Source organism: Rattus norvegicus, chromosome 8, assembly GCF_036323735.1.
Source record: "Rattus norvegicus strain BN/NHsdMcwi chromosome 8, GRCr8, whole genome shotgun sequence".
Lineage (NCBI taxonomy): Eukaryota > Metazoa > Chordata > Mammalia > Rodentia > Muridae > Rattus > Rattus norvegicus.
The window spans coordinates 90,104,497-90,116,924 of NC_086026.1; the positions used below are offsets into that span (position 1 = coordinate 90,104,497).

The window sequence follows — 12,428 nt, forward strand, 5'->3', positions numbered from 1 at the left end:
TAATTTTTCTTAATTCTCTTGATTCACTATTTTGCAATCTTTCCAATGAATTTAAAAGCACATTAAAGTCTTAATGATCTTCCATCGATTCCGGATAACTTGTCTTTTTAAATCAACAAGTAATTAGAATAAAAATTCACACAGTTGAGATTTTGACGATTCAGAGTTGGTGGTGATGTTAACCAAAACATATTCTTTTCACAGAACTAATGGAACCAGACCCCAAATGACACCGTATGTCATTTCTCTTTGTCTCTTTAAAGATTGATTTTATTTTTGAGAAGTATTTCCTGAATGGGAGTAAATTTTAAATTGCTTTGTTTTGCCAAAGATGATATTATAGTTTCCCACCTTTTCCCTTGCCTCAGGGAAGTGTTCAGTGCTTAGCCATAGCAGCCATGACTTGCTCTCCTTTTCTGTGTTGTTGTTTCAACTTTAATAACAGCTTGTTTTATGTATTTTAAATTCACATCTTCATAGCAGGAGTGGGAGAATAGATACGTATAAGTAAAGTACTTAGTTTCCAGTGTATGCTATGATTAATTCTACTAATATGTGAAATGGGTCTTTACCGGAAGTTTACATGTAATGTTTCTTTCATTACCAGTCTCCCCGCAGAGAGAGGATTTTAGGAACTCTGGGAAAATAAGAGAACATATTGTATACATGTATGAAATATTTAGAGATATTTATATAGCCTGAAATCTACCTGAATTTCTATAGCATTAAGCTAGTTTTCGACTGTATTAGACTTCAGCATCAAGAGCTGGTGTTTCATAAACAAGGTGGACATTCTCAATGAGGCATTAATTGTGGTGCTTGCACGGTTGCTGTAGAAGGCAGGACCCAGTAATTGGATGTTTCTGCTTACATAGAGGCTCACCATGAACACCATGGCTAGAGATGCAAACTGTTTGGAGAATGTGGTCTCATGAGCTGAATACCACAGCATCATGCACAGTTGACACAAGAGTGTCAGACAAAACAAAGTGTCTCTTCTCAGTTGCACAATGTTTGCATCTGCATAAAGATTATGTATTGAAAAAGAAAAATTGTGCATTAAATCTTTGCAAAGTATGTTATTAACATGTAAAACGATTTACATGTAAAATGTATTTGGGTGTTTCCTTCACTTGGTGTCTCCTCTGGCAAACATGTTGATCTTGTGGGTCAGAGGAGAGGTCAGTTCCTGTTTAGGACACCTGTGGTGTCCAACACCTCAACAGGCACGAGGAATGCAAGCTCCCTGCATTGCTATTACCTCAGCACCAACAGGAAACTCAGCAGAGTTGCTGAGTGGGCACTCTTTACCCTCCATTGGAACAACTACTTCAGAGTTGCCGTTTGAGTTTGTTAAACAAACGCTGCAATCGATGTGTAAGGTGAAATTGCAGGTGGCTCAGCAAAACCAGAGGATGAAAGCACCTGGAGGCAGGGACCAGTCGGGCTCAGTGAATAATCTGGTGTAGCGTTGGTGAGGGTCAGGGAGGAGGGGACCTTGGTAGAGGTTGTCTCCTGGTACTGAAGCATTAGGGAGAAACCCCTGTATAATCGTCAGACCAATGATCAACAGCCTTGAAAGGCTATTTAACTCATTGGGAACCTGCTGTCAGTAAACAGAAGACATTTTAGGAGAAAAAGGGATGGTAATAACAGAAACTTTAAGGCTGGGTGACGATTTAAATTTTTAAAATTTATTTTAAAATTTAAAGTAGTATAGTTTAAAAATTGTACCATTAGAAAGCTGCAAAACTCTGATAAACAGATAGTACTAGGAGGGATTGAGGGTATACTGCCGAAAAGACAAGTCTGTTAGGTTACATCTGCGTAGTTTGTCGTGTGGACCTTGTCTTCACTGGTGAGCGTCTGCAAGGATAGCTTCTTCTGCTGTCCTTGCCTGGACAGCCCCCAGCAACAGTGTTGTCAGTGTCTGACACATACAAGGAATCAATATGTATGTACTACATACACATCAATAATATATTGGAATGTAAACCCCCGCCCCTCAGTCAGAGTTCCAGTCGCTGCAGGCACCCAGGAAACTGTACCACAGCCGACATATCCATCCTTTTAACTCGTGATTTGTTTTTAAAACACTGATTCAAAAGATTTGTGGTTACTAGCGTTGAATGAATAGAACATACATGAAAGTGATTAATTGTGATGGGGGGGGGAGAGCAAAGGACAGGGATGGAGTGAAATAAAAAGGTGTTGATTTCTTGAGCCCAGTGAAACTGTCCTTCCATTTCGTGGAGGCTGAGACATGACAGTCTCCTGAGTAACTGAAGAATGGGCAGCTTTTACTTTTCAAGCTCAGATTATGTCAGGCATTTCATATAACAAGTGCCTGTGCTAATTTTCTTCTTTTATTTTTAAAATATGTGCTTTGGTTGGAAACTGAGGATCTTTAGCATGTTATCTGAGCATATCAGCTTGGTTTACCACCATGAAGTTTCATCTCACTGATGTGCTAAGCATGTTCGTGCAAAGACCCTTGTACAGCATCTGTATCCTGCCAAGCTTCCTGTGTGCATTTAAAGTGTGCTATTTATAGTCTGCACATAAAAAATACCACTGAAGCATGGCCTTCATGGAAGTTTTATCAGAGAGTTTTTACCCAGTGAGAGAGATGTGCTCAGATAGCCTGAAACTCAAAGACCTCACATGTTTTATGGACAGAGTTACTGAAAAGCATGTCACTAATGGATCCTTCACAAAGTAAAATGATTTTGAATAGGTATACTATTGATAATAGTGAGATTAATTATATTTTCATATCTTTTAAGCAATGTTTGTGATGTGCCTTATATGTAATTGTGTCGTATTATCATTTTTTTTTCTTGTAGGGAACAAATGGCCAAAGAAATGTCAGACATTTTGAGTAGGTTAGTGCAGCGTGATTGCAGAAATAAGTATTTATTACAGAATCCTATTTTCAAATTCCTTTTGATGATTTGGACTAGAACCTGTTGTGTGAATGGCTCACTCTCTTTTCATGTAACCTTTCTGTATGAGAAGTGCTAACGTAATACAGAAAGAAGCCACGCTCTTCTAATCCCTGTTTCTCACTGAGGACACAGCCGGTGTCTGGATGAGGAAGCTCTTCACTGTGCTGGGCTGTGCTCCTCAGTCTCATCCAGATGGAATGAGTACTTGGAAACTCCCTGGGGATGGGAGCGCCACCTCTAGTTTGGGGGCCGCTGTGCCTCGCTGAGGGGGAAGTAGACTAACTGGGATGTGGAACATGAACACTAGTTTACAATCCCCTGGTGCAAATGAACCTCCAGAGAACCTTCTGGTGGGTTTTGGTTATGAGCCTTTAGTGACCGAGCCATGTCTCCAGCCTTAGTCTATAATTTTTAGAAGCGGCTTTGAATCAATAATATTTTGACAATTTTAAAGTTACAACATGCCGTCAGTGGGTCTTAAAAACCAAGTAATCTCTATTACTATTTTAATGTATTGTTTGCATGATTGTCTTTATGATAAGGTTAATCAGTAGATTATTTTGTTTTACTTTATTACTTTTACTATTTTAATGACACAGATATGGGAAGAACATCTACCTTCATTGAGTTCATCTACTACTTCTAACTCCAAATACATGTTCTAGCAGGCTTAGTAATATGAATGAAAAGATAGTGTTGTTATATTCACATTTAATGCAAAAATAATTTGAAATCAGTTTTACCTTTAGAACTTATCAAAGCATCACAGACACACAGACATACAGACACACAGACACACACACACACACACACACACACACACACACCACATCCCACATACACACACATTCTACATATCTTTCATATATTTGACTATCAAACTATATATTATATAAATTGGTTTTCTCTTTCAAACCAGAACAGAAAAACTCATAATGATTTTCAGTTACTGTCCTAGAAAACAGTTTTAAAAGAGTAGGGAGAAGAGTGATTTTTTCCCAGCTACTTTATTGAATATTCATTATTTATTTTATGGAAAAGAGTGTTTCCATATGCATTTAAACTAATGTATTGGTAAGGATGCCTTGTAGACACATAGCAGACTCTCTCGACAGACTTTACTGTGCATCCTCACTATACATGTGTGTGTTCCACAAGGACACTTTCACTCAGCCCTCTACTGAGAATATTTCTGCCACATCCCATCCAGGCTTTTATTTGCCTTTCCCTCCCGTTAATCCTTGTTCCTGCTGACAGTTAAACTTCTACTTTCATTTCATAGATTCATACGTGATTTTATGTATCTACATAAAATCTAGAAGTCAAAAATAAGAGAAGACATGACACTTGTCTTTCTGAGGCTGACTTAATTTGATTAATATTATTATTTCCAGTTATATGCGTTTTCCTGCAAATGCTGACGTAACTTTGTTCTACTGATGGGCGTCTAAGTTTGCTCTGTAGCCTATAGTTGACTCTTTGAGCTAAGCAGTTGGGAAGGAAAAGCCATATGCCAATCCACCAATTATGTAACTTGGTACAAATGCAGATTCTGCAGTAAAATGATGTTAACCATAAAATGCAGAAAGGATTAAGTAGCTACTTATTATTCATCAGTCGTTATATTACGGTCAGCATGTCAAAGAGTTTTAAGTATGTAGTGTGAAATATACCATTTCCCACCCACAACTCACACATAGGCCTTTAAAAGAGGCTAAGATACCTTATTTACTTCATTTTGGGTTTAATGTTGAAAATGTAATTGCTGTCACCTCAGGATAAGGTGATGTATTTCCTTTCTTAAAATGTTTTTCTTTTGTTGAAATATATTTTTTCCAAATAATATATCCTGATTATGGTTTTCTCTTCTTCACTTCTCCCAGTCCTTCCCTCCCTCTCTCCCTCTCTCCCTCCCTTCCTCCCTCCCTCCCTCCCATCTGGGTCCTTTCTGTCTCTCATTCAAAAGCATACAGGTTCCTAAGGGATAGTAATAAAATAAGATATGATGTAATATAATAAGGCAAATACAAACATATCAAATAGGATAAAACAAATAATCAGAAGGAAAAGAACCCAAGAAAAGCACATGAAGGACCATGTATTTTCAAATATGCTTTTTCAAGAATGTTAGTTATATAAAGTGTCTCTATCTTAGCCATTTGCTGGGTTTGCTATTCTTTCAAAATATAAAAGGACGAGAGGCTACACACTTGTTCTCAGGTAGCTTCCCTTCATTAACTTTTTAAGAGAAAGGTTTTCCAGGTAGAAAATGGTGGAGGTGGGGTGGGGGTTACTTGTTTGATACCCAAGAGGTAGGGTTTTAGACTTTCAGTGTTTATTTACCACAACATCTGTGTTCTTGTTTTTCCCCGTATTTTGAAATCTGATGTATTTAACCTCTTTCTTTGTCACATTGGAATTAAAATAAATCATGAAACTTGATTCTGAATGCCTGCCTCATGACCACTAAACATTTCTTGTTTAAATATGTGATTTTTGATTACAGAGGTCCTGCTGTACAAGCTACCAAGGCTGCTGCTGGTACCAAGAAACACGATCTCAGTAAATGGAAATACGCAGAACTTCGCGATACAATCAACACTTCCTGTGGTGAGTGCATGGAGAAGAAGCAGGAGGGAGGAGACCATACCAATAACCATTAAGATAACTACCGAGACTGGGGTGGTGTGTGTGCGTGCACATGTGTGTGTATGTGTGTGTATATATGCCTATGTATACAAAGTACCTAAACCAGCATGGTTGTTATTCTTTGTTCTCTTGAAAATGAAGACATGATTCAGTCACAGAATCAAAAGAAGGACATGTATTTCAGTTTCTTTTCTATTGCTGTGATAGAATACCCTGATGAAAAGGATGTTAGGGGAGAAAGGGTTTATGGTAGCTCATAAGTCAAGGTGACACTCTATCATAATGGAAGAAGGAGGCTAATGCGGTTGGTCATATCACATCCACCATCAAGAGCAGAAAGAAAAAATACATGCACTGTACTTACCTTGCTTTTCCACACTCCCAGTCCAAACCCACCGTTGGCTGGGCCTTCTCACCCTAACTAATACGGACCAGTCAACCTCTCACAGATACATTCCCAGACACTAGCCTGGTCTAGACAGTGCCTCACTGAGACTCTTTCCAGGCGATTCTAGGTTGCATCAGGTGGACAATTAGAACTCAACACCACAGCTCTATTATTGAATGCATGTACTGTGCCCATTTCTTACCCAGCTCACAGAAGGACTAAATAACTCAGGTTGTATTAATGACTGACTCTTCTAATGCTAATTATAATGGTTAAATACTTGAACATCTGTATCTTTTCTTCTGTGAATCCAGAGTAATAAATAACAATGTAACCAGTTTTTAAACAAAGGTTTATTTACTTATGTATGTGAGCACACTGTAGCTGTTGCCAGTCACACCAGAAGAGGGCATCGGATCCCAACCACCATGTGGTTGCTGGGAATTGAACTCAGGATCTCTGGAAGAGCAGTCAGTGCTCTTAACCACTGAGCCATCTCTCCAGCCCCATAACCAATTTTTAAATTGTTTTCCCCCCAGCAGTATGAGGCACAACACCCAGGGTCTCATGGCTAGTTAGGGTCTTGTGTAAACACGCTGTTTAACGTTCAGGACACTGCCTAGTAGTGGAAGCATCCTAGTTGGTCAGAGCTCTCATTATGTTCTTGCCTCGCTGAGTAGGCATATTATAAATGTGAAAAAATGGTGCTTGTGCATGAGTGTATTGTCTTCTTTTAAAAAAGCCTTTCTGATTCAGTTTCTTCATACATAAAATACCTGTTTAGTCTAGAGTTCTTGAGTAACCAACGCTCTGGGGTAGTAATCTGTGAGTGATAAACTGTACATGAGAAAGACCACGAAGCACTCATCTTATCTCATTTTGTCCTATAAACCAAAACCCAACAACCCTTTATGTACACCCTGTTTATGCCATCGACTAGTAATTTCAGATGAATAATTTAGAATGTGAATTTTTCTTTCTGTGTAATCAACAGACATTGAGCTCCTGGCAGCTTGCAGAGAAGAATTTCACAGGAGACTAAAAGTGTATCATGCTTGGAAATCCAAGAACAAGAAGAGAAATACTGAAACAGAGCAGCGTGCTCCCAAGTCTGTTACTGATTATGGTAAAAACAAATCTGTACTTTTCACTGTTCTTAGTACACATAAATGCACGTAGCTATACATAATTTTTGAGTAAAATAGTCAACGTAAAGTTCTCTGATTGTGATCTAGTGACATGATACAATCATTACCAGTCATATAGAGCATTTTCCATGGAATAGATCTTTAAAGCCATGTGTCAAGATCCATTGAATTTACTTGTTATAGTGGAGTCTAAAGGTAAGAATCTTCTTGTCTTTGTTGATATTGTACAATACTAAGTGTATAGTCACACACACACACACACACACACGTATTATATGAGGACAGCTGGCTTATACTGGGTCCAGTGCTTGCTTGGCATGTGCTGATTTCAGCATTTCAAAAAAGTCCAAGTACAAACAAAAAACAAACAAAAAAAGTCCAAAACAAACAAACAAAAAGGGTTACACATCAAATGTAAAGGTTACTGTGATTGGTTCACTCTGTATACTCATGAGCTTACATATGAGTATTTTTATATAGCTAAAAAGGATTTTATTTTTATCTTCTAAAATTTTCCTTATTTTGAAATTTAATCTAGGTCAGTTTTTAGAGTAGTTCCCCAAATAACCAAATATACTTATATTTTTGATATGTAGGTGTACATCCCCTCTGGTGTATTCTGGAATGGGATCATAGCCTAGAAAAAGAAAGGATTTGATTCCTGTGTTCTCCATCATCATGTCATTGTCCTACTTAAAAAAGGTTCACTGCAAATGCTACTTTATAATACTGTCGAGCTTTGCCTAGATGCAGAAACCACGTACACCAGGAAGTAGGACAGGACAGACTCATTAGAGCTGGGTAGACTGTCACATTGGCTCCGGTGGCCTGCAGTATGAGCTAGATTTTCAGTTCTTTGAAAAGATTTATTTTTAACGTGTGTATGTGTACTTTGTTTGGCTGTATCTCTGCCCTACATGTGTGCAGGCCAGAAGAAGGCATTGGATCCCCTGGAACTGGAGTTACAGAGGTTGTTAGCTGCTCTGTGTGGGCATTGGACCTGGGTCTGCTGAGAGATCAGCCAGTGCTCAGACCCACTGAGCAATCTCTTAGATCCAGCTTTTTAAAATTTAAAGCACCACTGGAATTTCATTGGATCCCTTGGTACTTTTAAACCATCATAATTTTTCTTAATTCAGATTAGCATCAAGGTGACAGCCAGTGTCATATGTTCTCAACACGTGGACGTGTAGTTTACCAATGCATCGAGTCTGAGTTCTTGAATGTAGTTTTAAATTCTCACTACTTCCCAAGGAAATAAAAGCAATATGTGATGAAATTCAGCTGAATGGCAGGGACTCAGTGTTTCTCAGTTGTCGCAGAGTTGATTAAGAGCAATAAGGAAGACAGTGAAGGTGATGCTAGTTGATTTTAGGTGAATTCTAAGTTGATGAGGGATTGGGTCAACTATAGCTGAGAGACAGTAGGATTTGAAAGGTGGAAGCCCCAACCTTTTACCTGCGTACTTAAAATGGCAGTAAGTTTCATTGTTAGATATTAAGTTTTTGCCAGAAACCATGTTTGTTTTGTATATAAGCAAACTACCAAGGACATACAAGGAAAACAGTGGGCTCTTCCTTTTAGCTGTAACCTGAGCTGTAAATGTTCTATAATTACCTTTACCATGACAGATCTTCATTGAGTTGTAAAATTCACACATCTAAATGAGTACATCACAAATGGAGGGGACTTACAAATATTTCACATGGTTTTAATTCAAACTTTGCTACTTAAAAGAAAAAAAAAACTACTTTTGTCCCCAACTGAAGCAAATGACAACTTCCTGCCGTTAAGTACAGTATTGTGTCAGGGAGATTTCCTAAGGGTTCTGTCCAGCAGTAAAAATGTTAGAAATTTTATGCAAATATAATCAGTTTGTCAACCTTAGATAATTCGATTATGAGGCATTTTTGGGCTAAAAATCTACTTCTGTCTGTGAAGTATTTATCCTGCTTTTCTCTGTGTATTTTTCTCATATAAAATTCGGTCTGACACAGGAATGTGCTTGAGAGGAGGGGGGAAGGGCATCTGGAACCTTCCTAGGTCAATGACGAAAGTCTGTGCTGTGTAGTCATTATATTTAGAAGAATTAGGATTCGTTTGAAACCATGAAACGAGGACACTGTGATTCACAAAAAATAAAACCTGATGTCATGGAGTACAAGGGTAATAGCTGATAAACTATGGTAAATTTGTATAGTGATGAAGAAGAAGCATCCCCCTTACGAATAACAGTAGTCCCCTTCCTGACCTGAGTCACTGAGTGTGCTCTCATCTCATTTATCCCAAAAGAGAGTTCCACAAATCTCTTTGGACCCTTGTAAATTGCTCAGTGAATATTTGTAATTGTTTCAAACTATGATTTTGGAACTCACTTAATTCAAGTTCTTTAGAACTGGCACAAGTTTAAGATTTAAGCAATTTGACGAGATTAGAATATATTGACTGTGTAAACACTGTACTGTTCATTACCATCAGTTAAATTCTTATGTCCCAAAACTATAAAGGAAGTATAATTTTTAAATTTTGGTACTCTTCACCTGCGCCTCAAACAGAATTTCCTAAAATGTCATTAATCAAAGTAGGTTCCCCCTCTCTTTCTTCATTTCTTTCTTTCTCCCATGCTTTCTAAAAAATCATTTTTAAAATCAGAGCACCATTTACTATAGACAGTTCTTTGAGCTCTTTGGTGTAGATGAGTGTTTGCATGTTGGTCACCACCTCCATTGATGGGATGGATTTATTAATTAGGAAAGTGCTCATTTAACAGCTTTGGAATTTTTATATCTTCTTCATCATACAATATTTGTTCACAGATTTTGCACCATTTTTGAACAATTCACGTAAGTCAATGGGTGGTCACTCATGCGCTAACTGGAAGAGGGTTAAAAAACTTCCTGGAGTACTAACTTTCTGTCAAACACTGTTTTGCTACGTTGTAAGTGGAGTTATAGAACACTAAAGACGCCCATCTATACTAAAATTATTTTAACTTGAAATATGATACATTTTCTCAGATTAATTAAAAAAATGTATGTAAAATGAAGATTGACCACACGATGGCGTCACCTGTCACATTTCACCCATTTAAAACTGGCTGTGCACACTTCTTACTGTAGCAAAATGCTGTCTTCATTTCCTAGCTGACCTAGAAGAAAGACTAACTCTTAGCTGCTGATCGCAGAGGCTGTGTTGAGAGGGTACCTGTGTTTCTGTCCATGGGGATTTGAGTTCAGTGTAGTAATATGCACACATCTAATAAAGACCCCTGCTAGGGGAGAGGGAGGTAATGCCCAGTGATGCACATTCCTTCCATACCTTGGAAACTTTAGGTCACCTTTCCCTGTGGTTCTAAGTTCCTAGAATGAGTGGAGCAGTTTGCTAGCAGGGATGTTGTTGGAAAGAGCTAAGAACTTCAGTTAATTTTGCCAGTTTGTTGGGCCTGATTTTTCCAGGTGCTTCTTATAATTTGTATTTTTGTTCTGTTGTCTGAGGCATCGCCTCACGGTGTAGCTATCCCAGACTCTCCTCCAAGTCTCAGTGCTCGGCCTTGGCCTTCCAGGTGCTAGGGTGTGTTTCTGGAGCCCTGCCTTTTAAAGGGGACATGATTGGATGAAGGCAGATTGACAAGATTATTATCAATATTTTAATGTCTGCTTTTAAAAAAAACTTAACTGAAGTGTTTAGTTCTTTTCAAGAAAATCCCAGTCCTCGTATTACTAGAAAAGGCTATTAAAAAGTTTGGTTTCTTAATTTTACTCAGTGTGTTAACTTTAGGAGGCAGATATTTTAAAAAATAAGCTAGTGAATAGAGTCTGTCAGTGCCCTAATAAGTTTCCAGCCACCCATTCACCATCCCGAAGTGTTGGTTCTTTTAAAATATTTATCCATCTACCCATCCACCCACCCACCCATCCATCCATCCACCCACCCATCCATCCATCCATCCATCCATCCATCCATCCATCCATCCATCCATCCATCCATAATCCCTCCATCCAGAGGTAGGGTCTCACTCCTGGCTGGCTTGGAATTCACCTGTAAGCCAGCTGGTTTTAAACTTCAGGTGTGATCACTGAGTTGCCAAGTGGAGGGGAGGGAACAGGAGCAAGAGAACAAACCTATCTCTGTTTCTGTGCGGCTCCTAACCTCACTAACAAGACTGGCCCTCGCTCGTTCTTTCATAGACATGGGTAGTTTCCTTAAGTGTGTGTTGCTTTCTCTGAGTAAATAAATCTAACCTTCCAAAAGCGGCTGATGTTTCTTGAGGGTGTAAGCTAGAGTAGGAGTATTTTCATCCTTTTGGTGTTTCTGAAAGTTCCTTGGAAAGCCACGTGCCGTGCGTGGTTTTATGTAGTGGGTGCGCTTTCATTGATGTTCTTTGATTTTCATATCAAGGTTCTCGGAACTGGGGTAAATTGTTGTTCCGCTTTCAAAGCTAAGAATGTAAAGCATACAAACAGCCTCGCCTGCCCAGGGTATAAAGTCATTACTCCAGAGACGTGCTTACATTTGCACATAAAATAAGAGCCCAGTCATTCAGTACCGAATCGGGCAAGGTTTAGGACAAGCAGAAAAGGAAGAATTATTTCTTCCTGTTGATAAGGAAGCCCGTATATTATATCCACTTATTTCTGTGGGTTTTCTGTCAAGAGAAATCTCATTTTGCTGTAATATTTTTGAGGAAAGGGTTATTCTTACTGATATATGTAGGGTTTTGGGGGGCAACTTTCTCTAAATCTGTACTATTTGGCCTTAAAAAACCCCAAAGTCGGTAAAATGGGAAAAATTTGAATGGACTTCTCTTTGGTGGAAGATATAATTAAATGAACAAATCTAATTTGAAAATTACTATTTATTCAGTTTTAAGTAGTCATATGTAAGTTATTCTTCAACTTTTACCTGAAATCCTTGTAGGGTAATAGTTCTAGACTACTTGCCTGCTGTGTCAGTTAATTTGGGGTTACTGTTAAGTCGTTTGTGGGGATCTGGTAAAGGCTTTGTTGCCAGTGGTGGTGGCAGTTGTGGCGGTGGTGGTGATGGTGGTGGTGGTGGCAATGGGGGGCACCCATGTGTGTACCATACTTCTGTATATGCACAAAGCCTGAGCATGTGTACTGTGCCTGTGCACAATGCTTTGTGTACAGTGAATACACAATGCATGAATATGTGTGTGTGTACTATGCATGTGCAAAATGCTTAAATGTGTGTGCATAATGCTTGAGTGTGCTTGTATGTGTCCATTCATATAAAATGTGCTTGAGCATGTGTGTACTATGCATGTGTGCAATACTT

General features: G+C 38.6%; 1 protein-coding gene across 6 annotated transcripts in view; it reads left to right on the plus strand.

Moving 5' to 3' along the window:
- Myo6 (myosin VI) overlaps positions 1-12,428 on the plus strand; it is a 154,869-nt gene that overhangs the window by 137,146 nt on the left and 5,295 nt on the right. For 2 of the 6 annotated variants that reach the window (XM_008766423.3, XM_063265552.1), the window contains 5 exons: positions 205-234; positions 2,847-2,885; positions 5,455-5,558; positions 6,980-7,111; positions 9,950-9,976. In XM_008766423.3, the coding sequence (XP_008764645.1) occupies positions 205-234; positions 2,847-2,885; positions 5,455-5,558; positions 6,980-7,111; positions 9,950-9,976 (332 nt within the window). The remainder of the gene's footprint in view (positions 1-204; positions 235-2,846; positions 2,886-5,454; positions 5,559-6,979; positions 7,112-9,949; positions 9,977-12,428) is intronic. The other 4 variants (NM_001427259.1, XM_063265553.1, XM_039082536.2 and 1 more) reach the window with 3 other exon arrangements.